Source organism: Myxine glutinosa, chromosome 6 (genome assembly GCF_964187855.1).
Source record: "Myxine glutinosa chromosome 6, kmMyxGlut1.1, whole genome shotgun sequence".
Classification (NCBI taxonomy): Eukaryota; Metazoa; Chordata; class Myxini; order Myxiniformes; family Myxinidae; genus Myxine; species Myxine glutinosa.
In genome coordinates this window covers 69,549,973-69,576,005 of record NC_136266.1, presented here as the reverse complement: position 1 = coordinate 69,576,005, position 26,033 = coordinate 69,549,973, and the positions used below count along the sequence as shown (strand labels likewise).

The 26,033-nt window shown below is 47.6% G+C and overlaps 1 protein-coding gene across 4 annotated transcripts in view; it reads right to left on the bottom strand.

The window, feature by feature from the left end:
• LOC137418721 (gap junction beta-2 protein-like) overlaps window positions 1-26,033 on the bottom strand; it is a 47,396-nt gene that overhangs the window by 8,739 nt on the left and 12,624 nt on the right. For all 4 annotated transcript variants that reach the window (XM_068104831.2, XM_068104829.2, XM_068104833.2 and 1 more), the window contains exons 3-4: window positions 9,115-9,288; window positions 8,870-9,028 (exon numbers count right to left, since the gene is read on the bottom strand). In XM_068104831.2, the coding sequence (XP_067960932.1) occupies window positions 8,870-9,028; window positions 9,115-9,288 (333 nt within the window). The remainder of the gene's footprint in view (window positions 1-8,869; window positions 9,029-9,114; window positions 9,289-26,033) is intronic.

Genomic DNA, 26,033 nt, shown 5'->3' with positions numbered 1-26,033 from the left:
ATTCGCCAAACCAACACACGAGCGAAACCAACACCACTGCCAAACTAACACAAGCGCCAAACCAACACATTCGACAAATTAACACTTGTGCCAAACCAACACAATCGCCAAACTAACACATGTGCCAAACTAACACATGCGCCAAACCAACACACTTGCCAAACTAACGCATGCGCCAAACCAACACATTCGCCAAACCAAGACATGTGCCAAACCAACACCTTCGCCAAACTAACACATGTGCCAAACCAACACACTCGCCAAGCTAACACATGCGCCAAACCAACACATCCGCCAAACTAACACAAGCGCCAAACCAACACATTTGCCAAACTAACACATGCGCCAAACCAACACATCCGCCAAACTAACACAAGCGCCAAACCAACACATTCGCCAACCTAACACATGTGCCAAACCAACACATTCGCAAAACTAACACATGCGCCAAACCAACATATCCACCAAACTAACACAAGGGCCAAACCAACACATTCGCCAAACCAACACATGTGCCAAACTAACACATGCGCCAAACTAACACATTCGCCAAACCAACACATTCGCCAAACCAACACATGCACCAAACCAACACATTCGCCAAACAAACACATTCGCCAAACTAACACACGTGCCAAACCAACACATTCGCCAAACCAAGACATGTGCCCAACCAACACATTCGCCAAACCAACACATTCGCCAAACTAACACATGCGCCAAACCAACACATTCGCCAAACTAACACACGTGCCAAACCAACACATTCGCCAAGCCAACACACGAGCCAAACCAACACATCCGCTAAACTAACACAAGCGCCAAACCAACACATGGATCAAACGAACACATGTGCCAAACCAACACATTCGCCAAACTAGCACATGCGCCAAACTAACACATGCGCCAAACCAACACATTTGCCAAACTAACACATGCGCCAAACCAACACATTTGCCAAACTAACACATTCGCCAAACCAACACATTCGCCAAACCAACACATTCGCCAAACCAACACATTCGCCAAACCAACACATTCACCAAAATAACACATGCGCCAAACCAACACATTCGCCAAACCAAGACATGTGCCAAACCAACACATGCGCCAAACTAACACATGCGACAAACTAACACATGCGCCAAACCAACACATTCGCCAAACTAATACATGTGCCAAACCAACACATTCGCCAAACTAACACATGCGCCAAACAAACGCATGCGCCAAACCAACACATTCGCCAAACTAACACATGTGCCAAACTAACACATGCGCTAAACCAACACATTCCCCAAACCAACACATTTGCCAAACCAACACACTCGCCAAACTAACACATGCGCCAAACCAACACATCCGCTGAACTAACACAAGCGCCAAACCAACACATTCGCCAAACTAACACATGTGCTAAACCAACACAATCACAAAACTAACACATGCGCCAAACCAACACATCCGCCAAACTAACACAAGCGCCAAACCAACACTTTCGCCAAACTAACACATGTGCCAAACTAACACATGTGCCAAACTAACACATGTGCCAAACTAACACATGCGCCAAACTAACACATTCGCCAAACGAACACATTCGCCAAACCAACACATGCGCCAAACCAACACATTCGCCAAACCAACACATTCGCAAACCAACACATTCTCCAAACTAACACATGTGCCAAACCAACACATTCGCCAAACCAAGACATGTGCCAATCCAACACATTCGCCAAACAAACACATTCGCCAAACCAACACATCCGCCAAACGAACACATGCGCCAAACCAACACATTCGCCAAATTAACACATGTGCCAAATGCGTGATACTGCTCCTCCTAACCTGCCAGTGCCTTATTAATAAAGGAGCACCTTGCTTCACTGTTGATTGTTAAATCTTGTTCAAGGAGGTGGCGTAGCTGGCAACCCAAGTCTATCATCTTCTTGATGTCGGCCATGGATAATCCGTCACGCCTCACATTTACCCCTTCCTCATCCTCTCCTGAACTGTCCTCTTCTTGTGCTACATCATCTTCCTCAATTATTTCGTCGACAGTAACTGCAGCAAGCTGAATCATTTGTCGGATGTCCTCACCAGTAGTCTCAGCAAAACCAGCTCCAGGGATTCGGCGTGCCTCTTCCGCCGCTGCTTCTACTTCTGCCTCAACAGTCTGTGGCGTACCTGGCAAAGCCACCTGGCGGTCCTCAGGCAGACCTCCAAAATGTTACGCCAGGCATGTTTGATACTGGCAGGCGTAACATTGTTCCAGCAGTCTACCATTAAGTCGATAGCCTGTTTCACATTGTGGTTTTTCCAATACCGAATCACTTTTTGTTCTGCCTCAGTATCCCATTGAACCATGTCCTCATCCTCATCCTCACTATCTAGCAATTGCTGGATAAAGGCGGTGTCTTTAGTTGCCTGCCGCATCTTCCTAAATTGCCGTGTGGAATAGGACGCCTTCACAACTGATATGACCTCCTGATCGAGGGGCTGGATCAAGGAAGTCGTGTTTGGTGGCAAAAACTCGACCTTCACATTAGCATGCTCGGCCCTTAGAAGTGGCGAATGTCCAGGGGCATTGTCGAGGAGCAGGAGAATGTTAAACCTTATGTTTTGGGACTTGCAAAAATCCTCAACCTCGGGAATGAATGCCTCCTTCAGCCAGTCCTGGGAAAGTTTGGCCGACATTTACCCCTTCTTTGATGTCCTCCAATGCACATTTAATTTGTTCATGTTGCATCCTTTGTAGGCCCTGGGTCTTTTAGCTCGATGCACAACTGTGGGTTTAAGGCGGCACGTTCCTGACGCATTCATAGCGAACAGCAGGGTGAAATGCTCCTTTATGGCCTTCCTTACACGAACTTTGGCTGACTTGGTAGTGATAAATGTTCGCCGAGGCATTGTTTTCCAAGAGAAATTGGTTTCGTCCATATTAAAATTTTGATCGGGAGTGTACTGGCCTTCATCGATAATATTTTTTAGAGATTCAGGGTACTCACGGGCTGTAGACTTGTCCCCACTTGCCGCCTCGCCAGATATCTTAACACTTTTCACTTTATGACGGGACATAAACTTATCTACCCACCCTTTGGATGCAAGAAAGACTGGAGGTTGTTGCACACCCATCTTACGAGCCACAGCAGCATAAATGTCCTTGGCAGTGTCCATAATTTCACGAGTATCAATCGCCAACTTTCGCTTTGCTTGCCTCTCCAGATATCGTCCTAGTAATTGTTCTGTCTTGAGGAGCAATTGATTACGGCTTTGCATAGCTTGGGCACCTGCTTCTGATGAGGCAAGATTCATATGGGCCTTGATATGGTCACGGTTTTGGTAAATACCTCGCACTGTTGACTCATTTATCCCAAATTTCTTTCCAACACTTCGCTTTGTTTCAACATTGTCTATCAACTGCACAATTTCGAATTTCTGAGCGTAAGTTAAGTTCTTCCTCTTCTTGATTTCCCTTGCAGGTGCCGCCACATTACACTGGGCAATGGTGGGAGGACGGGGTCAGGGTATATTGGCCATTGTTATATCACAAAAAAGGCCTGGACACTGCTATTACTTCACTCTGAGGCGACGCGCACTTGAATGCCACCGGGCGGCCAATCACAGCGCCCCTGACGTCCTGACGTCACAACCAATCAGCACGTGAATCACCCCACGCTCGGTGAAGACGTCGCACCCGGACTGTTTGAAATTTTTCCACCATTTCCGGTGCGCTATAGCCCGTATTTGGGGTGCGATAGTCATGTGTTTGTGCAGTTTTTTAGTTAGCCGCGACTGCAGAGAAACACGATAGCTGAAGTCGCGATAGCAGAGGGTTGACTGTATATATATATATATATATATATATATATATATATATATATATATATATATATATATATATATATATATATATTGTTACGGTTTTTAGAACCTTCACATGCAAATTTAGTAATAAATTCCCTTATAAATGACCCCTGTGTACATGTCCCCTTAATTGGCTGTTAATTAAAGATTGCACCTTAGTTAGTCCATGTACAACACGAAGGACACTTTAGGACCTCTCTTTAGTTATGTCATTATTATGTGTTCCAGCTAAGGCTGTGTTCCCAACAGTGTGACCCTACGTTGCATCAATCAAATAAGATAGGTCCCCCTTCAATTTTCCCCAATCGTCTCCCGCTCTTCAAGTGCAGTAGTGGTAAGGCAGCGTTCGCTGGCAATAACAGTTGGGCTGTTTCGTTGGCATTACACCGCCAAAACTCCATTGCCCACGAGGGCAAGATCGGAGAAGAAGGGGGGAGGAGCCGCCAGAGCACGGGCATGGCACCACCTCATCATCAAAGGTGGAGTCAGAGAGCCCTTAACGACCAACCAGGACTCAGTGGGCATGGCTTGATAGGGCGTGGCAAGAAACATCGAGAGAGTTCGAGAGGGTTCCAAGGGCATGAATATAAAACCCTTGGAGCGAGGCCCCCACAAGGGACGAGTGAGAAGGTAGAGACGCAGGAGGAGGTGCAAGAGATGCATGAGAAGGGAGCACGAGATAAGTGTTGGAGACGCATGAGAAAGGAGCGCTGGAGAGAGACGCGCTGATGATCGGGTTCCTGCTGAACAAAGAGTGATGGCGTGCACGTGGGCCACCAACGGCGTGCCGCGATTCCCGAACCTCCATGCCCCCCAGTTCTGTGGACCGTCTGCCCTTCTCATCCTTCCCGCCATTCCTGCCTGGAAACCCCATTAGTGTACGTGAGTTTGTGCTGTCTGTATTGTCCTGGGGGGGATAAGGTAAGCCTGTGCATATATAAGTTTGCTCTGTGTCTTCTTCTTCTTCTGTATATTGCTTTCGTTTCTCCTTTGGTTTCATTGGTTTTGTATAGTAATTAATAAATCCCTGTTCCTTCTTATTCCTTGGCTTCTTTCTCGTCCGGTCGCTTTGGTGATTTCCCCATTGAGTACCTGTGGTGCGATTTCGGCCGAACCGCTTATAATCGGGTTTAGTCTTTTGTTAATGGCCCGCGTCGCCGCTCGCTTCGCTCGGCGCAATCCATCAATTATGCTGCGGCCCGGGGTGGAGTATTTCCTTGCGTACTGGAAGGCGCTGGTACTTAGGTCATAGGACGAATCGGCCTACTACCCTATTCAGCGCTGACCGGGCGTGACGTCATACCCCCAGGACCGGTCGGACGGCCACCTTAACAAGACAAGGGGATTAAACCCCCCTTGCTAATGGGAGTGCCGTCCCCCGGATCCCTAACAATATATATATATATATACACAGTGGAACCTTGACTTACGAGTGCCCCAACTTACGAGTTTTTCGAGATACGAGCCGTCGCTCCGGCGGTTTATTGCTTTGAGATGCGAGCCGAGATCCGAGTTACGAGCTTTCGCCACCCGGTCACGTGGTTATCTTGCCGTTCAAGTACAGTATCTTTGTCGTATAGTGCTGCATTTTAGTTTTCGCATTTCGGTTATTTTGAGTTTTGCCGCCAGGTGGGTTCTGGTCACATGGTTATCTGGCCGTGCACGTACAGTATCTCTATCGTATAGCGCTGCATTTTAGTTTTCGCATTTCGGTTATTTTGAGTTTTGCCGCCAGGTGGGTTCTGGTCACGTGGTTATCTGGCCGTGCACGTACAGTATCTCTATCGTATAGCGCTGCATTTTAGTTTTCGCATTTCGGTTATTTTGAGTTTTGCCGCCAGGTGGGTTCTGGTCACGTGGTTATCTGGCCGTGCACGTACAGTATCTCTATCGTATAGCGCTGCATTTTAGTTTTCGCATTTCGGTTATTTTGAGTTTTGCCGCCAGGTGGGTTCTGGTCACGTGGTTATCTGGCCGTGCACGTACAGTATCTCTATCGTATAGCGCTGCATTTTAGTTTTCGCATTTCGGTTATTTTGAGTTTTGCCGCCAGGTGGGTTCTGGTCACGTGGTTATCTGGCCGTGCACGTACAGTATCTCTATCGTATAGCGCTGCATTTTTGTTTTCGCATTTTGGTTATTTTGGAAAATTTCATGTTCATGTCGAACATTTCATGTTCATGTTCATGTTTTCATGTTCATGCCATGCCAGGCCACAACTTGTTCAGAGTGCCGGCGATAGCTCGCCTTCTCTTTGTGGAAAACACGGTGAGATCCTTAACATCCAACAACTAATGGGACGCAAACGGGGCGCCCAGTTTAGCGGTACACACATTGATGAATCACCCTGCCTGTGATTCACCCATGACAGGTTATAGCTGGGTCGGGATTCAAACCCAGGCTGGACAGTTTAGACTTTAGAGTCAAGTGTGCATACCTCCAGTCCAGGCCATCCTGCCAACTTGTATGCTGCATACAGGTGAAATATAAAGCGCGAGATATTTTTATATATACTGTATATTTAAAAAAAAATTGGTGTGGTTTTTGGCGGGCTGGAACGGATTAATAGCATTTCAATGCATTTCAATGGGGAAATTTGATTTGAGATACGAGCAATTTGAGTTACGAGCTCGGTCACAGAACGAATTAAACTCGTAAGTCAAGGTTCCACTGTATATATATATATATATATATATATATATATATATATATATATATATATATATATATATATATATATATTCGTATATACAGACTTGGCATTTAATATGGAATTTTTTTTTTGTGGGGGTGAACTTACTTTTCAAAATGACTTCGAACCAAAAGTTCATTGGAATTATGTTGAAATTATTCTAGATTTTGTTAATGTGATCTTTAAAAGAAACAAAAAACACATTTGACATTTGGAAGCAAATAAATTGATCCTTGAAAGTGATGTAAACTGATATCGAACTCAATTCACGGACAGTACTGTGTTAAACTTCTGTACGTTTTCCAGAAGTATCTCTTTATTTTGCACATTAGCCAATTTTTTTTTCAACAAAAACAAAAGCTAAATTATGACTGGGATTACGGACAGTAAAATTACAGTTCAGTACTTCGTGTAACCCCCACGAGCATTCAGGAGAGCACGTACACGTCGAGGCATGCTGTGCTCACGAGATTTGCCAAGGTTTGGACAGGAATCGCTTGCCATGCAGTGACAATAGCCTGCTGCAATTCATGCACAGAGGTCGGCTGCTGGTCCAAGTTGTCGATTTGACGCGTTAATTCTGCCCACAAGTTCTCTATCGGATTCATATCCGGGGACATGGCAGGCCACTCCATATGCTCTACACCATGGTCAGCAAGAAAGTGTTGGATCATGCAAGCACGATGAGGCCATGCATTGTCATCTTGGAAGACAATGTTTCCTCGAAAGGCTGCACGAGCAAATGGAAGCAATGTTTCTTCCAGAATGGCCCTGCACTTGAACTTGTTCAGGTTTCAATTCAGAACAACCAGGTCAGTTTTGCCCCCTGCATGAAAAGCAGCCCAAACGATCACCCCACCACCTCCAGCTTGGACTCTTGGCACTATACAATCTTTGTTGTAGGCTGCATGCACTTGTCTGCACACTCGGACATGGCCATCTTGACGATAGACCAGAAATCTAGACTCGTCACTGAAGATCACGTGATTCCAGTGTCCTGGCTGCCATTGACGGTGCTCTCTGGCTGACTGCAATCGGCGCTGGCGGTGTTGTCTGGTCAGGCGTGGCTTTCTCAGGGGATGCCTGGCATGATAGCCTGCTTGAACCAGTCGTTGGTTGACTAGCCTTCTTGATACAGGCACATTTGTCAGTTGCTGCCACTCAGCCCTAAGCCGATTAGCTGACTTAGTACGGCCATTGCGGACTAACCGGTGCAGCTGGCGATCGTCCCTCCTTGTGGTTCTGCGGGGACGTCCTGGCCTCGGTATTGGAGTAGGGACATCCATCTGAGCATTTCGTTTCAGGATCTTTGACACCTGACCTTGAGTGATGCCATACTGCTGAGCAATAGCACGCTGTTTCATGGCGTAATTTCGTAAAGCCACCACTCCATGACAAACAGCATTGTCGAGTTGACGGACCATCTCCAGAGGAAGTGGCAATAACTTTTGGAGACGTGCAGCTGTTGTTTTCCACGAATACAGAACGCAACAACCCTTGTATACCCGACTGTTAAGCCAATCATCAAATGCACCTGTTCGTACATTTTGCCACGCCACCTGTGATATAATCTTGTTGTTGACTTCTTGCTGCGACAGACAATCAGTGACATGGTTCTTTTAACAAATAAATCACCAAAGTGTAAAAGAAACTCACCAGAATGATATACTGAGTTAAGAAAGTAAACCCAAGTCAAGAAAAAAAAATATTCCATATTAAATGCCAAGTCTGTAAATATATACATACCTGAGGAGGCAAAATAAGGCCAGAATTTTTGGTTGGGGAACAACTTTGACCAATTCAAAATGTCAGATTGCTCATTCACCATGAAAAGTAGCTTATTGGTCTGGAGGCTCAGGACTTTCAGCCCTGATAATTTATCCATCATTATTATTTAGCCAAGCATCAAATCATCTTCATTTGTAAACAGCACAAGGCTGTGGGGTAGCAACATTGGCTGAGGACGCTGCTGTGCTGCTGATGCTGTGTCCCCTGTAGGTTCTGACAGGAATACGGAATTTGTTCATGGTGCCGGCGATAGCCCACGTATTCCTCGCAAAGGACACCATGACATATGTAATGTCCACCAACTAACACTGTCAGACAGGACGCCCAGTTTAACGTTCATCCGAGGCACAGCATACACAATTATGAATCGCCCTGCCTGTGAAACACCAGGATCACAGTTTATAGCTGGGCCAACATTCAAACCTAGGCTATACAACTGGGAGACGAATGTGAATTTTCTTAGAATCATAGATCGCCATGAATATGATTCCGCAATGATCGAGAAAAGGAAATGATTACCTCAAAACAAATGCGAGATGACAGACTGAGCATATACGTCCAAAAAAGGCCACCTCTTACAAGGTGTTCTTGACCCACTGTGATGCGCTGCACCTTGCGCTTTTTTCTGTGCCAGACGTGCGCAGAGACGAGTAGCGTAGGTGTGGACACGAAGAGCATCTAAGAATAAACAAGAATAATTCGGTGAAAGACTTCAAATGGTGTGAACAATTCAGTAGAGGAGATTGAGGTAGAGCCAGTAGTACCTGCATAGTCCAAAGACGGATATGTGATATAGGAAATTGATAATTGTAACACATGTTGGTACATCCTGGCTGCTCTGTGTTGCACTCAAAATCTGAGCGCTCATCTTTCCAGACAAATTCGGCTGCAATGCCCAACACGAGAATGCGGAACAAGAAAAGAGCCACAATCCAAATCTGCAAACACAGCGAGGGGGGTGCAGTCGTTCAGAGTGAGTGTATTATGTGACAGGAATTGTCCCCTGATAAAGATTATACAATGTGTAGTGTGTATACATTTATATTTATATATATATATATATATTATATGTACATGTCGAAAGATCTGTAGATCAGGATTTATCAGTATTTTGTAGATCAGGATCAGGATTTAGATCAGGTGAGAAAACCACTACCCAAATGCAGTTATCAAATCTTGTCGCCGAAAATCCAACTACAACAACCTAGGCTATATACAATTCATGGCTATAGGGAGAACTAGTTTGTTCTTGAAATATCAGGCTATTAATAAATCATTTTTAATTATTTTACTGCTCAGTGTGCTATCATTTACAATATATGTATATATATATATATATATATATATATATATATATATATATATATATATATATATATATATATATATATGTATGTATGTATATATATATATATATATATATATTTATTTATTTATATATATATATACATATATATATATATATATATATATATATATATATATATATATATATATATATATATATATATATATACATATATATATATATATATTGTTATGGATATGAGGATTGTGTTTTTTTATTGTGTTTTTATTATTAGTGCTTTATTCTGGACCCTCCTTACTCCAGTTATGTATAAAGGTCAAAGGGCGTCCCATAATTAGGTCATAAACAATCACGTCAGCCAATCATAGATTTCCCCCTGGTTGATAGTTATATCTTTATTATGTGTATTAGGGTAAGGCCTTGTCTTCCATTAAGATGACACTCCATTGCACCAAGTGAAACAAGATAGAAACCCTTTCATTCCCACTCCCAAAACTTTCATTGCCAAGCCTCGATTGCCAATTACATCCCCTCCAAAACCACCATTGAACATGTGCTCGGCTCGGGGAAGAAGGGCGTGCCGCCCATCGTCATCAAGGGCGGAGCCAGAGGGCCGTGCCGACCAACCAGGGCCGAGGGGAGCACACCGATGGGCGGGTCCTGAAGGCCGGCGGCTTTATCGCCGGAGGCGCTATAAAAAGCGCGCGCGCAAGAGCCGAGTAGTTGTTGGACCAAGAGAGAAAGAGTGGTTGGACAGGGAGACGTGCAAGAGAGTTGTTGTGTTGAGGGGTTGGACCAGATGAGCTTTGACAAGACGAGAGAGACGAGTCCTAAAAAGAGCACGCGACGTCCACACAGCCGCAGCAGGAGCAGCAGCCACAGCAGCAACAACAGCCGCTTGGGGCCTGGACGGCGGTTTTGAGCAGGGCCGCGAAGGAGCGGCGGCTGCGAAACGCGCCGATCGTGCTGCAGGACCCATTGGACCTTCCTCTCCCTCCAGCCATCCACCTCCTGCCTTTCCATCCTTTTGTGTACGTGAGTTTGTTCTGTGTGTCTTGTCCCTGGGTTAATTAAGTTTGTATAAGCTAGCGTTGCACTGTGTCTCTGAATTCTTCTGTAAATTATTTTCTTATCTTTCCTTCTTCCTTGGTTACTTTTGAGCATGTAAATAGTAGGAATAAATTTAGTAGTATTTCCAACCTTTTTGTCTTCTTCTTCTTCTTCTTCTTCACATCCGTCATTTTAGTCTTTTCCCCATTGAATATCTGTGGCGCGATCCGGCCAACGTTCGGGAATCGGGTTAGTCGGGGTAACTGTTCGGCCGCGGTGCCATCCGCTCGGCATACAACATCTTATCCGCGGTCCGTAACAATTGGTGTCGGGAGCGGGGTCGGACCCGAAGCGCGCTTAACGCGCTCAAAATTACGAGCTGCCGAAATTTGTTTTGTTTTTAAAAACCCGAATTTTGAAATCGCGCCATGGATGGTCAAGGCGACGGGATGCCGGTGGGAGAGATAGACGGGGTAGAATCGACCCAGGACCTCGGGGAAATGTATGTGGAGGAGGGCAATGAGGAGGTGGTAGAGCAGGTTTCAGGCGCGCAAAATGGCGTTCTCGCGCACGTGGTTACAGCGGCACCAAATTTAGCGGCGCCCGTGACCGTAGCAGCACCGGTGGATTTGAACCTTTTTATGATACAAATGGGGGCCCTTATGGAAAAAATGGGTGAGCGATTGGAGGGCCAAATGGGGGTAATGAGGGACGAAGCGAGGGGTACCAGTGCCCAAATTGGGAAGATAGACAGTAAATTTGAGGGGTTAGACAAGAAAATTGAGGGGTTAGACAAGAAATTTGAGGGGTTAGACAAGAAATTTGAGGGGTTAGACAATGGGATAGAAGGGGTGAAACATGGGTTAACGGGGGTGGAAAATAGAATGGCTGCCCAGGAGAATCAGATAGAGGGGGTGAAAAATGGGTTAAGGGGTTAGAAAACACAATGGACGACAAATTGCGGGAAGTAGGGGAGCAATCCGCCCGGGAAATCAAACGGATGGGGAACCAGATAGAGGAGGTGAAAATCGGGTTAGAAGGTAAATTGGATGCTCAGAGGGATGAATTGGGACAGATGAGGGTGGCATCTACTAAGGAGATGGAGGAAATGAAGGAGGAGATACGACGAGGTGTAATGGAGGAGATCTCGGGGGTACGCGAGGAGGTAAAGCGAGGTGAGAAGCGTATGGAGAAAGAGGTGAGAAATGGAATGGCAAAGTTAAAAGGGGGCATAGAGGACCTGACGCAGGAGGTGGAACAGCTGACGATGGGACAGATGGAGTTAGTAGAGCAGGTACAAAAGAACACTGCGGTACTAGGAGGGTTAAAAGCGACACAAAGAGACATCAAGGACGACTTGATAGCGACGAAGAGGCAATGTCAGATGGTACGTGAGGGACTGACAACGAGGCTGGACGAGGTGACAGAAGTAATGGAGACGAAGGACCGGGAGGTGAGGATGCAAATAGAAACGGTCAAGGTAGCCTTTGAGGACGAAATTGAGGAGACGCACCGGGAAATAAAATAGGTGAAGAAAAAATTAGAGAAGGTGGAAGAGGGGGTGAGTGAAATTAAGAAGAGATGGATGGAAACTAAGAGAGAAATACAGGAGGAGGTGATGGAATATGTGCAAGGTCGGTGCTCAAATCGTGATGATGTGCTCGCTAACCAAATAAAGAGTTTGCAGGTGGCGAAGGAGGTGCGGAGACGAGGTGCCAAGGTGAGTGGCGATATACGTGGAAATGTATATGATGTGAGGAAAGCTTCAGTCGGCTTGGGGGTTGATTTGGATCCGGGTGTTCGTGAGAGACCGCTGGTGAAGTGTGTGACAGGTACGGTGTACGAGAGAGGAGGTGTGCGAGAATGTCCGACTCTGGGGTGTGTGAGGAAAAAGTGCGCGCCGAGGAGTGAGTGTGCTGTCGAGAGTGAGTTAGTCGTAGCGCGTGTGCGAGGAGGCACATGGAAGCGCGGGGTGGTGCGTGTTACGGATGAAGTAACGAGAGAGTGTGCGCAAGAGGATGCGTGAGAAAGGCGTGTAACGGACGAGTGCATGAGGAAAGAGTGCGCTGTCAAGAGTGGTGGTGAGAGTAGTGAGAGTGACACGGAGCGTGAGTTGGTTGTGGCAGGTGAGAGAGGATGTACACCTGGAATGGAAGGATGCACACCTGGAATGGTAGAGCGCGTATGGGAATGCACACATGAGTTAGTAGTGAGGCACGTGGTTGGGTGTGCAAGTGAGAGCACACATGTGGTTGTCACAGAGGAGGTGACCGAGGAGGGGGCGCGAAGAGGTGTGTTGGTGAGGTGTGCGAACGACGAGTGTGTGCAAAGGTGTGCGGTGGTCAGGTGTGTGACAAAGTCTGTAAGCGGATTGAGTGTACCTGGGTGTGTAAGAGAAGGTGCAATGACGAGGAGCATGGGAACAGCTGGACGTATGAGCAAGGAACGGGCTGCGGGGTGTAAGCATGCAGGTGAAGCATCGACGGTAACCGGGTTAGCGGTTAGAGCGACGTATAGCCGAATCGGGCCCTCGGTGCGTGCGGGGCAGCTTCGCGTGCCGCAAGGACCAGCGGGGACCCGAACCACGGCGGTTTCGAAAGAACCGCCGTACGCGATCCACGCCGGGCCGCGCTTTGAACGGCCGCGTCCGTGCTCCACTAGGCGGAGCGGGCAGCCCGATAGGAAGGGTCGTCATGGCGACCCCTTTTTGTTGAGGCATTCCGGCAGGTCGAGATCGGGCCATTGGATGGCTCGGTGCCGAGGTGGTGCGTGGGATCTCGGCCCGGGTAAGCCCCCGTCCTTGCACCGAATGTCGGACGCATCCAGCCGCCGGCACCAAACAACCCGCATTCATTGCTCGGCTTTACGAAGCCGAGCTTTGGAGATGAATTGGCGCACCGAGAGGCACTAGTGAGTAGACTGATGACGAGGATAGTGTTTTGGCCCCGAAATTAGAAAAACAAAATTTGATGATTGGCAAAGGATTGGCAGAGTGATGATTGGCAGAGGATTGGTAGTGATTGGCAAATTTTTGATTGGCTGGAATTTGGTGAGCAAAATTGGTAGTGGAAGATACCCGATGTGATGGGATGGCAACTCTGCCATCTCTCACAGCGGGGGCAAAGGAGCACTAGGTTATGGGGTTTGGCATTGAAAACTAGCCCGGGAGGGTTAGGATATAATGATAGGGATCTAGAGAAGATGATCTTAGGTAACGTGAAGGTTAGTTAGTGACAATGATACCTGTAGTGGGGACGCAGGTAGATTAGAGTGGATGATAATGACGTGGTATGTGCTTAGTTTAAAGGGAAGACGGGGAGCACTAAGTTAGCAGGGCAACAGGTAGTTTAGATGATGCCGTGTGAGTGTTGGAGGTGTATTCAGAAGTGTATTGTGAAAAGTGTGTGAGGAACAGGTGTGATTGCACAGGTGTGCAACTGGACAGGTGGATGGAGCAGTGTATGAGGGAGTGATGGTGATGTGTGTTGTGTTGACCAAATGGTCCAGGAAGGAAGGAGGGTGCAGGTGGCACCAGGTGTGATTGCACAGGTGTGCAACAACAGGTGTATGTGGTTGTGTGGAATAAATGGTATGGAGTACATGGAGTATTGGAATGGATGGTCGTGGAGTGAGTATGGGGGAAACTGTGGAGTGGAGTGGATGGTGCGAAGGTGTGAATGGGGGAAGGATAGACCCCCATCAGGAATACCCAGGGAGGGTAGTTTAAGTGTTAGGTAGAGGGTACAGGTAAATTGTGGTTGGATATTGGCATCTGTGGTGCAGGTGAAAGAATGGTGTTTGGATGGGTACATTAGTGTTGTGGAAATGGCTGGGCGTGTAGCCTGTTAGTGTGTGTAGTTGGTTTGGGCACTCCACCACTGTGAGGATGTCGGCCAGGTGAGGCCGCAGGTGGGCTCTGGGAGCCGGTAGAGTTGTTGTGGATGGGGCCCGAGGATTCGGAGGACGGCCCCGGGTAGCCCAGTGCCAGAGGGCACCGAGGGGTGACAGAGCCAGGAGGGGCCTTCCCCAGTAGATAGGTTAGGTTAAGGAGCAGGTAAGCTCGGGTGGCAACTACAGTGGTGGAGGTGTGCAGGTGGGTAGACCTGCTGGGAGAGCTGCACGACCCAGCCCAGAAATTGTGCAAGGGCACAGGGAGATGAATCAGGGGAGTGAGACCCCAAATTGAGAAACACCACAGTTTGGTCAATGGGAATTGATTTTAAAACCACATAGTGTAAGTTGGCCAATGGATTGGCAGGGAAGACCCCGGGTAGTGTAAAGTGTGTTAAAGTCATTTAGAGGATAGTTAGGATTGAAGTCTCCTCGCACCATCTGCATCCACTCACCTGGGATGACGTAACTCCACACCATGCCAGGTTGTTTTTATTATTTTAATGTGCAAATGTTTGGAATATGAGACGCATCATGACGTGGGTGTGACATTGTGCTGATGTTCCATCTCTTCCTCCTTATGAGGATTGATGATGAATTGGGTGATGGCAAATTTTGGATAGAGGGATTGTGGGAACGAATTTGGTGTAGAAGAGATATGGGGAGACGTGACAGTAGTGACGGATTTGTGAAGGTGTAGATTTTGTAAATATGGGGTAAGGGCAAGGGTAGTGTAGGTGACAGGGGGGGTGACATACGGTAGGGACGAGCTTTCTCACTTCGCTCTCCGTACGCACTTCGCCTTGCATTGCCTTGATTGATGTGTACCCTTGTGACCTTACCCCTCGCTCATCTGTCTTTTCCCCCTTTTGTCTCCCACATGAGGACCTGTGTGCCACCGGGCGCCGAGGGGAGCGTGCGTGAGTCGGCCATTGTGCGCCTGAACCTCTCGCAACCACAGCTGTCTGCATCGATGCACCACCTTATGGACCACATGTCTGTGGCCGAGCACCACTGATGGACCCCATGGGTTGGGGCATGGCCCCTCTGCTGGAACCGGCCATGAAGGCCCGAAATCTTGCTGGCGGACCTTGGCCACAGGGCACCGATGCCCCACAGGTGAACCACACTAGTCAGCCCCTGTGGGCCATAAATAAATAAAATGGACACGTTGGGTGCATTTTAATAGTGCAGATAGGCCGCCAGCAAAGAAGATGACAACATCAGGAAAATAGTAATAGCCAGCAGAGTGAGCCGAAGAGCAAGAGACCACATGCAGGGTTAGGGGTTGTCGATTTATTTTATTCATAAACAATGATGACTGTGCACCGATTGGTGTTTGAGGGTGTGTTGGTGCGTTTTGGGTGCTTTCAGGGTGCATTGATGCAGAGCAGACTGTCTCTCCCCCCCCAAAAGAACAATCACAGGTCCTGGGTTGCATATTGTAAATAAAGTAGAGCCATTGTAAATAATGCGCCCCCACCGTAAATGTATAGCTTGAAGACCATTCTGCAATTCGGTTAGCTGTGGGCGTGAATCTGTTAGGCAGGGTGCAATGGAGCAGCGGGACATATTTATTTATGTTTTAAAACTGTCGCACTCAGGGTTAGGTTAAAAGTAGAGGGAACTACACCTACGTGTCACACTAAGTTAAAGTTATAGGCCCGGGACGTGCCTAAGAGGAGGAGGGTGCAGTGTTATGGATATGAGGATTGTGTTTTTTTATTGCGTTTTTTATTATTAGTGCTTTATTCTGGACCCTCCTTACTCCAGTTATGTATAAAGGTCAAAGGGCGTCCCATAATTAGGTCATAAACAATCACGTCAGCCAATCATAGATTTCCCCCTGGTTGATAGTTATATCTTTATTATGTGTATTAGGGTAAGGCCTTGTCTTCCATTAAGATGACACTCCATTGCACCAAGTGAAACAAGATAGAAACCCTTTCATTCCCACTCCCAAAACTTTCATTGCCAAGCCTCGATTGCCAATTACATCCCCTCCAAAACCACCATTGAACATGTGCTCGGCTCGGGGAAGAAGGGCGTGCCGCCCATCGTCATCAAGGGCGGAGCCAGAGGGCCGTGCCGACCAACCAGGGCCGAGGTGAGCACACCGATGGGCGGGTCCTGAAGGCCGGCGGCTTTATCGCCGGAGGCGCTATAAAAAGCGCGCGCGCAAGAGCCGAGTAGTTGTTGGACCAAGAGAGAAAGAGTGGTTGGACAGGGAGACGTGCAAGAGAGTTGTTGTGTTGAGGGGTTGGACCAGATGAGCTTTGACAAGACGAGAGAGACGAGTCCTAAAAAGAGCACGCGACGTCCACACAGCCGCAGCAGGAGCAGCAGCCACAGCAGCAACAACAGCCGCTTGGGGCCTGGACGGCGGTTTTGAGCAGGGCCGCGAAGGAGCGGCGGCTGCGAAACGCGCCGATCGTGCTGCAGGACCCGTTGGACCTTCCTCTCCCTCCAGCCATCCACCTCCTGCCTTTCCATCCTTTTGTGTACGTGAGTTTGTTCTGTGTGTCTTGTCCCTGGGTTAATTAAGTTTGTATAAGCTAGCTTTGCACTGTGTCTCTGAATTCTTCTGTAAATTATTTTCTTATCTTTCCTTCTTCCTTGGTTACTTTTGAGCATGTAAATAGTAGGAATAAATTTAGTAGTATTTCCAACCTTTTTGTCTTCTTCTTCTTCTTCTTCTTCTTCACATCCGTCGTTTTAGTCTTTTCCCCATTGAATATCTGTGGCGCGATCCGGCCAACGTTCGGGAATCGGGTTAGTCGGGGTAACTGTTCGGCCGCGGTGCCATCCGCTCGGCATACAACATCTTATCCGCGGTCCGTAACAATTGGTGTCGGGAGCGGGGTCGGACCCGAAGCGCGCTTAACGCACTCAAAATTACGAGCTGCCGAAATTTGTTTTGTTTTTAAAAACCCGAATTTTGAAATCGCGCCATGGATGGTCAAGGCGACGGGATGCCGGTGGAAGAGATAGACGGGGTAGAATCGACCCAGGACCTCGGGGAAATGTATGTGGAGGAGGGCAATGAGGAGGTGGTAGAGCAGGTTTCAGGCACGTAAAATGGCGCTCTCGCGCACGTGGTTACAGCGGCACCAAATTTAGCAGCGCCCGTGACCGTAGCAGCACCGGTGGATTTGAACCTTTTTATGATACAAATGGGAGCCCTTATGGAAAAAATGGGTGAGCGATTGGAGGGCCAAATGGGGGTAATGAGGGACGAAGCGAGGGGTACCAGTGCCCAAATTGGGAAGATAGACAGTACATTTGAGGGGTTAGACAAGAAAATTGAGGGGTTAGACAAGAAATTTGAGGGGTTAGACAAGAAATTTGAGGGGTTAGACAATGGGATAGAAGAGGTGAAACATGGGTTAACGGGGGTGGAAAATAGAATGGCTGCCCAGGAGAATCAGATAGAGGGGGTGAAAAATGGGTTAAGGGGGTTAGAAAACACAATGGACGACAAATTACGGGAAGTAGGGGAGCAATCCGCCCGGGAAATCAAACGGATGGGGAACCAGATAGAGGAGGTGAAAATCGGGTTAGAAGGTAAATTGGATGCTCAGAGGGATGAATTGGGACAGATGAGGGTGGCATCTACTAAGGAGATGGAGGAAATGAAGGAGGAGATACGACGAGGTGTAAGCGAGGAGATCTCGGGGGTACGCGAGGAGGTAAAGCGAGGTGAGAAGCGTATGGAGAAAGAGGTGAGAAATGGAATGGCAAAGTTACAAGGGGGCATAGAGGACCTGACGCAGGAGGTGGAACAGCTGACGGTGGGACAGACGGAGTTAGTAGAGCAGGTACAAAAGAACACTGCGGTACTAGGAGGGTTAAAAGCGACACAAAGAGACATCAAGGACGACTTGATAGCGACGAAGAGGCAATGTCAGATGGTATGTGAGGGACTGACAACGAGGTTGGACGAGGTGACAGAAGTAATGGAGACGAAGGACCGGGAGGTGAGGACGCAAATAGAAACGGTCAAGGTAGCCTTTGAGGACGAAATTGAGGAGACGCACCGGGAAATAAAAGAGGTGAAGAAAAAATTAGAGAAGGTGGAAGAGGGGGTGAGTGAAATTAAGAAGAGATGGATGGAAACTAAGAGAGAAATACAGGAGGAGGTGATGGAATATGTGCAAGGTCGGTGCTCAAATCGTGATGATGTGCTCGCTAACCAAATAAAGAGTTTGCAGGTGGCGAAGGAGGTGCGGAGACGAGGTGCCAAGGTGAGTGGCGATATACGTGGAAATGTATATGATGTGAGGAAAGCTTCAGTCGGCTTGGGGGTTGATTTGGATCCGGGTGTTCGTGAGAGACCGCTGGTGAAGTGTGTGACAGGTACGGTGTACGAGAGAGGAGGTGTGCGAGAATGTCCGACTCTGGGGTGTGTGAGGAAAAAGTGCGCGCCGAGGAGTGAGTGTGCTGTCGAGAGTGAGTTAGTCGTAGCGCGTGTGCGAGGAGGCTCATGGAAGCGCGGGGTGGTGCGTGTTACGGATGAAGTAACGAGAGAGTGTGCGCAAGAGGATGCGTGAGAAAGGTGTGTAACGGACGAGTGCATGAGGAAAGAGTGCGCTGTCAAGAGTGGTGGTGAGAGTAGTGAGAGTGACACGGAGCGTGAGTTGGTTGTGGCAGGTGAGAGAGGATGTACACCTGGAATGGAAGGATGCACACCTGGAATGGTAGAGCGCGTATGGGAATGCACACATGAGTTAGTAGTGAGGCACATGGTTGGGTGTGCAAGTGAGAGCACACATGTGGTTGTCACAGAGGAGGTGACCGAGGAGGGGGCGCGAAGAGGTGTGTTGGTGAGGTGTGCGAACGACGAGTGTGTGCAAAGGTGTGCGGTGGTCAGGTGTGTGACAAAGTCTGTAAGCGGATTGAGTGTACCTGGGTGTGTAAGAGAAGGTGCAATGACGAGTAGCATGGGAACAGCTGGACGTATGAGCAAGGAACGGGCTGCGGGGTGTAAGCATGCAGGTGAAGCATCGACGGTAACCGGGTTAGCGGTTAGAGCGACGTATAGCCGAATCGGGCCCTCGGTGCACACGGGGCAGCTTCGCGTGCCGCAAGGACCAGCGGGGACCCGAACCACGGCGGTTTCGAAAGAACCGCCGTACGCGATCCACGCCGGGCCGCGCTTTGAACGGCCGCGTCCGTGCTCCACTAGGCGGAGCGGGCAGCCCGATAGGAAGGGTCGTCATGGCGACCCCTTTTTATTGAGGCATTCCGGCAGGTCGAGATCGGGCCATTGGATGGCTCCGTGCCGAGGTGGTGCATGGGATCTCGGCCCGGGTAAGCCCCCGTCCTTGCACCGAATGTCGGACGCATCCAGCCGCCGGCACCAAACAACCCGCATTCATTGCTCGGCTTTACGAAGCCGAGCTTTGGAGATGAATTGGCGCACCGAGAGGCACTAGTGAGTAGACTGATGACGAGGATAGTGTTTTGGCCCCGAAATTAGAAAAACAAAATTTGATGATTGGCAAAGGATTGGCAGAGTGATGATTGGCAGAGGATTGGTAGTGATTGGCAAATTTTTAATTGGCTGGAATTTGGTGAGCAAAATTGGTAGTGGAAGATACCCGATGTGATGGGATGGCAACTCTGCCATCTCTCACAGCGGGGGCAAAGGAGCACTAGGTTATGGGGTTTGGCATTGAAAACTAGCCCGGGAGGGTTAGGATATAATGATAGGGATCTAGAGAAGATGATCTTAGGTAACGTGAAGGTTAGTTAGTGACAATGATACCTGTAGTGGGGACGCAGGTAGATTAGAGTGGATGATAATGACGTGGTATGTGCTTAGTTTGAAGGGAAGATGGGGAGCACTAAGTTAGCAGGGCAACAGGTAGTTTAGATGATGCCGTGTGAGTGTTGGAGGTGTATTCAGAAGTGTATTGTGAAAAGTGTGTGAGGAACAGGTGTGATTGCACAGGTGTGCAACTGGACACGTGGATGGAGCAGTGTATGAGGGAGTGATGGTGATGTGTGTTGTGTTGACCAAATGGTCCAGGAAGGAAGGAGGGTGCAGGTGGCACCAGGTGTGATTGCACAGGTGTGCAACAACAGGTGTATGTGGTTGTGTGGAATAAATGGTATGGAGTACATGGAGTATTGGAATGGATGGTCGTGGAGTGAGTATGGGGGAAACTGTGGAGTGGAGTGGATGGTGCGAAGGTGTGAATGGGGGAAGGATAGACCCCCATCAGGAATACCCGGGAAGGGTAGTTTAAGTGTTAGGTAGAGGGTACAGGTAAATTGTGGTTGGATATTGGCATCTGTGGTGCAGGTGAAAGAATGGTGTTTGGATGGGTACATTAGTGTTGTGGAAATGGCTGGGCGTGTAGCCTGTTAGTGTGTGTAGTTGGTTTGGGCACTCCACCACTGTGAGGATGTCGGCCAGGTGAGGCTGCAGGTGGGCTCTGGGAGCCGGTAGAGTTGTTTTGGATGGGGCCCGAGGATCCGGAGGACGGACCCGGGTAGCCCAGTGCCAGAGGGCACCGAGGGGTGACAGAGCCAGGAGGGGCCTTCCCCAGTAGATAGGTTAGGTTAAGGAGCAGGTAAGCTCGGGTGGCAACTACAGTGGTGGAGGTGTGCAGGTGGGTAGACCTGCTGGGAGAGCTGCACGACCCAGCCCAGAAATTGTGCAAGGGCACAGGGAGATGAATCAGGGGAGTGAGACCCCAAATTGAGAAGCACCACAGTTTGGTCAATGGGAATTGATTTTAAAACCACATAGTGTAAGTTGGCCAATGGATTGGCAGGGAAGACCCCGGGTAGTGTAAAGTGTGTTAAAGTCATTTAGAGGATAGTTAGAATTGAAGTCTCCTCGCACCATCTGCATCCACTCACCTGGGATGACGTAACTCCACACCATGCCAGGTTGTTTTTATTATTTTAATGTGCAAATGTTTGGAATATGAGACGCATCATGACGTGGGTGTGACATTGTGCTGATGTTCCATCTCTTCCTCCTTATGAGGATTGATGATGAATTGGGTGATGGCAAATTTTGGATAGAGGGATTGTGGGAACGAATTTGGTGTAGAAGAGATATGGGGAGACGTGACAGTAGTGACGGATTTGTAAAGGTGTAGATTTTGTAAATATGGGGTAAGGGCAAGGGTAGTGTAGGTGACAGGGGGGGGTGACATACGGTAGGGACGAGCTTTCTCACTTCGCTCTCCGTACGCACTTCGCCTTGCATTGCCTTGATTGATGTGTACCCTTGTGACCTTACCCCTCGCTCATCTGTCTTTTCCCTCTTTTGTCTCCCACATGAGGACCTGTGTGCCACCGGGCGCCGAGGGGAGCGTGCGTGAGTCGGCCATTGTGCGCCTGAACCTCTCGCAACCACAGCTGTCTGCATCGATGCACCACCTTATGGACCACATGTCTGTGGCCGAGCACCACTGATGGACCCCATGGGTTGGGGCATGGCCCCTCTGCTGGAACCGGCCATGAAGGCCCGAAATCTTGCTGGCGGACCTTGGCCACAGGGCACCGATGCCCCACAAGTGAACCACACTAGTCAGCCCCTGTGGGCCATAAATAAATAAAATGGACACGTTGGGTGCATTTTAATAGTGCAGATAGGCCGCCAGCAAAGAAGATGACAACATCAGGAAAATAGTAATAGCCAGCAGAGTGAGCCGAAGAGCAAGAGACCACATGCAGGGTTAGGGGTTGTCGATTTATTTTATTCATAAACAATGATGACTGTGCACCGATTGGTGTTTGAGGGTGTGTTGGTGCATTTTGGGTGCTTTCAGGGTGCATTGATGCAGAGCAGACTGTCTCACCCCCCCAAAAGAACAATCACAGGTCCTGGGTTGCGTATTGTAAATAAAGTAGAGCCATTGTAAATAATGCGCCCCCACCGTAAATGTATAGCTTGAAGACCATTCCGCAATTCGGTTAGCTGTGGGCGTGAATCTGTTAGGCAGGGTGCAATGGAGCAGCGGGACATATTTATTTATGTTTTAAAACTGTCGCACTCAGGGTTAGGTTAAAAGTAGAGGGAACTACACCTACGTGTCACACTAAGTTAAAGTTATAGGCCCGGGACGTGCCTAAGAGGAGGAGGGTGCAGTGTTATGGATATGAGGATTGTGTTTTTTTATTGCGTTTTTTATTATTAGTGCTTTATTCTGGACCCTCCTTACTCCAGTTATGTATAAAGGTCAAAGGGCGTCCCATAATTAGGTCATAAACAATCACGTCAGCCAATCATAGATTTCCCCCTGGTTGATAGTTATATCTTTATTATGTGTATTAGGGTAAGGCCTTGTCTTCCATTAAGATGACACTCCATTGCACCAAGTGAAACAAGATAGAATCCCTTTCATTCCCACTCCCAAAACTTTCATTGCCAAGCCTCAATTGCCAATTACATCCCCTCCAAAACCACCATTGAACATGTGCTCGGCTCGGGGAAGAAGGGCGTGCCGCCCATCGTCATCAAGGGCGGAGCCAGAGGGCCGTGCCGACCAACCAGGGCCGAGGTGAGCACACCGATGGGCGGGTAATGAAGGCCGGCGGCTTGATCGCCGGAGGCGCTATAAAAAGCGGGCGCGCAAGAGCCGAGTAGTTGTTGGACCAAGAGAGAAAGAGTGGTTGGACAGGGAGACGTGCAAGAGAGTTGTTGAGTTGAGGGGTTGGACCAGATGAGCTTTGACAAGACGAGAGAGACGAGTCCTAAAAAGAGCACGCGACGTCCACACAGCCGCAGCAGGAGCAGCAGCCACAGCAGCAACAACAGCCGCTTGGGGCCTGGACGGCGGTTTTGAGCAGGGCCACGAAGGAGCGGCGGCTGCGAAACACGCCGATCGTGCTGCAGGACCCGTTGGACCTTCCTCTCCCTCCAGCCATCCACCTCCTGCCTTTCCATCCTTTTGTGTACGTGAGTTTGTTCTGTGTGTCTTGTCCCTGGGTTAATTAAGTTTGTATAAGCTAGTGTTGCACTGTCTCTGAATTCTTCTGTAAATTATTTTCTTATCTTTCCTTCTTCCTTGGTTACTTTTGAGCATGTAAATAGTAGGAATAAATTTAGTAGTATTTCCAACCTTTTTGTCCTCTTCTTCTTCTTCTTCTTCACAACCGTCGTTTTCGTCTTTTCCCCATTGAATATCTGTGGCGCGATCCGGCCAACGTTCGGGAATCGGGTTAGTCGGGGTAACTGTTCGGCCGCGGTGCCATCCGCTCGGCAAACAACATCTTATCCGCGGTCCGTAACAATATATATATATATAATTATATATATATATATATATATATATATATATATATATATATATATATATATATATATATATATATATATATATATATATATATACATATATACAGTCGGGGCCAAAAATACCAAACCAAAAATCTTCCAGAAAATTGTTGCAATCAAAAATGTATTTTGGTATTCACAAAAGTATTTCTTTGGTTTGCAGTGGCACAAAAAAAAAAAGTTTAAAATTTTACTAAATTTTAGCTCATTCCACACAGAAATCCTAAAATGGCCCAGACAATATTATTGGCACCTTTTAGAAATTGTTAGAAATAATTTTATTTCAAGCAGGTGATTCTCTTTTACTTTGGAATTGAACTCACCTAAGGGGATTTTCAGGTGCCTGCAATATAAAAATCATTCATTCAACCAGTTTGAATCGAGAAAAGGAGTCATTCTGCTGTTTTGTGTTGCCGTGTGTACCACAATGAGCATGGAGAAAAGAAAAAAACCAGAGAATTGTCTGAGGAGGTCAGATACAAGATTGTAGCCAAGCATGGACAATCTCAAGGTTACAAGTCCATCTCCAGAGAAATTGATGTTCCTGTGTCCACCGTATGCAATTTTATCAGGAAGTTTAATGCCCATGGCACTGTCGCCAACCTCACTATACGTGGCCGCAAGAGAAAATTGCTTGAAGATTGCAGCAAAGGATTGTTCGAATTGTGGAGAAAGCACCTCGATCAACAACCAAACAGATTCAAGCTGACCTTCAGAAACAAGGTACGAAAGTTTCAATTCACACCATCTGTTGCCAACTCAATGAAAGGGGGTTCTCTGGTAGCAGAACGAGGAGGACTCCACTGCTGAGAGAGAGGGAGACATAAGAAAGCCCAACTGGAGTTTCCAAAACACACCTGAACAAGCCAAAATCCTTCTGGGAGAATATCCTGTGGACAGATGAGGCCAAATTAGAGCTTTTTGGTGAAGCACATCATCTCTATTTTTAAAGAAAACAAGATTAAACCTTCAAAGAGAAGAACACCTTCCCTACAGTCAAACATGGAGGAGGTTCAGTGATTTTTTAGGGTTGCTGCGCTGCCTCTGGCACTGGGTGCCTTGAATGTGTGCATTGGCATCATGAAATCAGAAGATTACCAATGCATTTTGAAGCGCAATGTTCAACCTTGTGTCAGAAAGCTGTGTCTCCGTCGAAGGTCATGGGTCTTGCAGCAGGACAATGACCCCAAACACTTCAAAAAGCACCCAGGAATGGTTCAAGACAAAACGCTGGCCTGTTCTGAAGTGGCCAACAATGAGTCCAGATCTAAATACCATTGAACACCTGTGGGGAGATCTGAAAACAGCAGTTGGGAGAAGGCACCCTTCAAATCTGGGAGAACTGGAGCAGTTTGCACAAGAAGAGTGGGCCAAACTGCCAGTAGAGCGGATAGGTTGAAGGTGCAAGATAGGAGGAAAAGAGGTAGACCACGGTTGAGATGGGAGGTTTTTTGTAAGGAGAGTTTTCAGTCAGGTGGTGGTAGTTGGAGAGTGGAGAGAGTTGGTTGAGGACAGAGGTAAGTGGAGAAGGATCGTGGTCAAGGCAGAGCAGAAGCTTGGTACCATTGGACCTCACCCTTTATAAAGGGAAGAGTGGGAGGAGAATAATTGTTAATAAAGACATCAAGGTAGACGAGCTACATGTATAAACCCAGATGGATGTGTGCATTTTAAAAGCTTTGTAAACCTTCATCCTGTTGAGTGGATAGAATGTTTAATGTTTGCTACATTTGATAAATTTATGAGTAGATTACTCATTTGAAGTAATGGGATCAATTGATTTAATTTGTGCAATGATGTGATTGTCAATCATGTACTCTCATATAGATTTTATATTAATCAACCTATCCACTACTTTTGTCTTCTTCTCTCAATTTTCCACAAATAAACTCATTGTGCATTGAGAACGTGTTCCTGTCTATTCAATGAATCAATGGATACACTTAGACCAGTATACTTGTTCTTTTGTATGTAACACATGGCTGCAGGTGGCATCACTTTATTGGGGTGCAGCCCTGCCCCTCATGCAGTTCCCCCTGTAGGTTAGAGCAGGAATTTGGAACTTGTTCAGGGTGCCGTCGATAGATATTTACTCTTTTGGCGAAGGACATTATGCGATCTTTAACATCCACCAA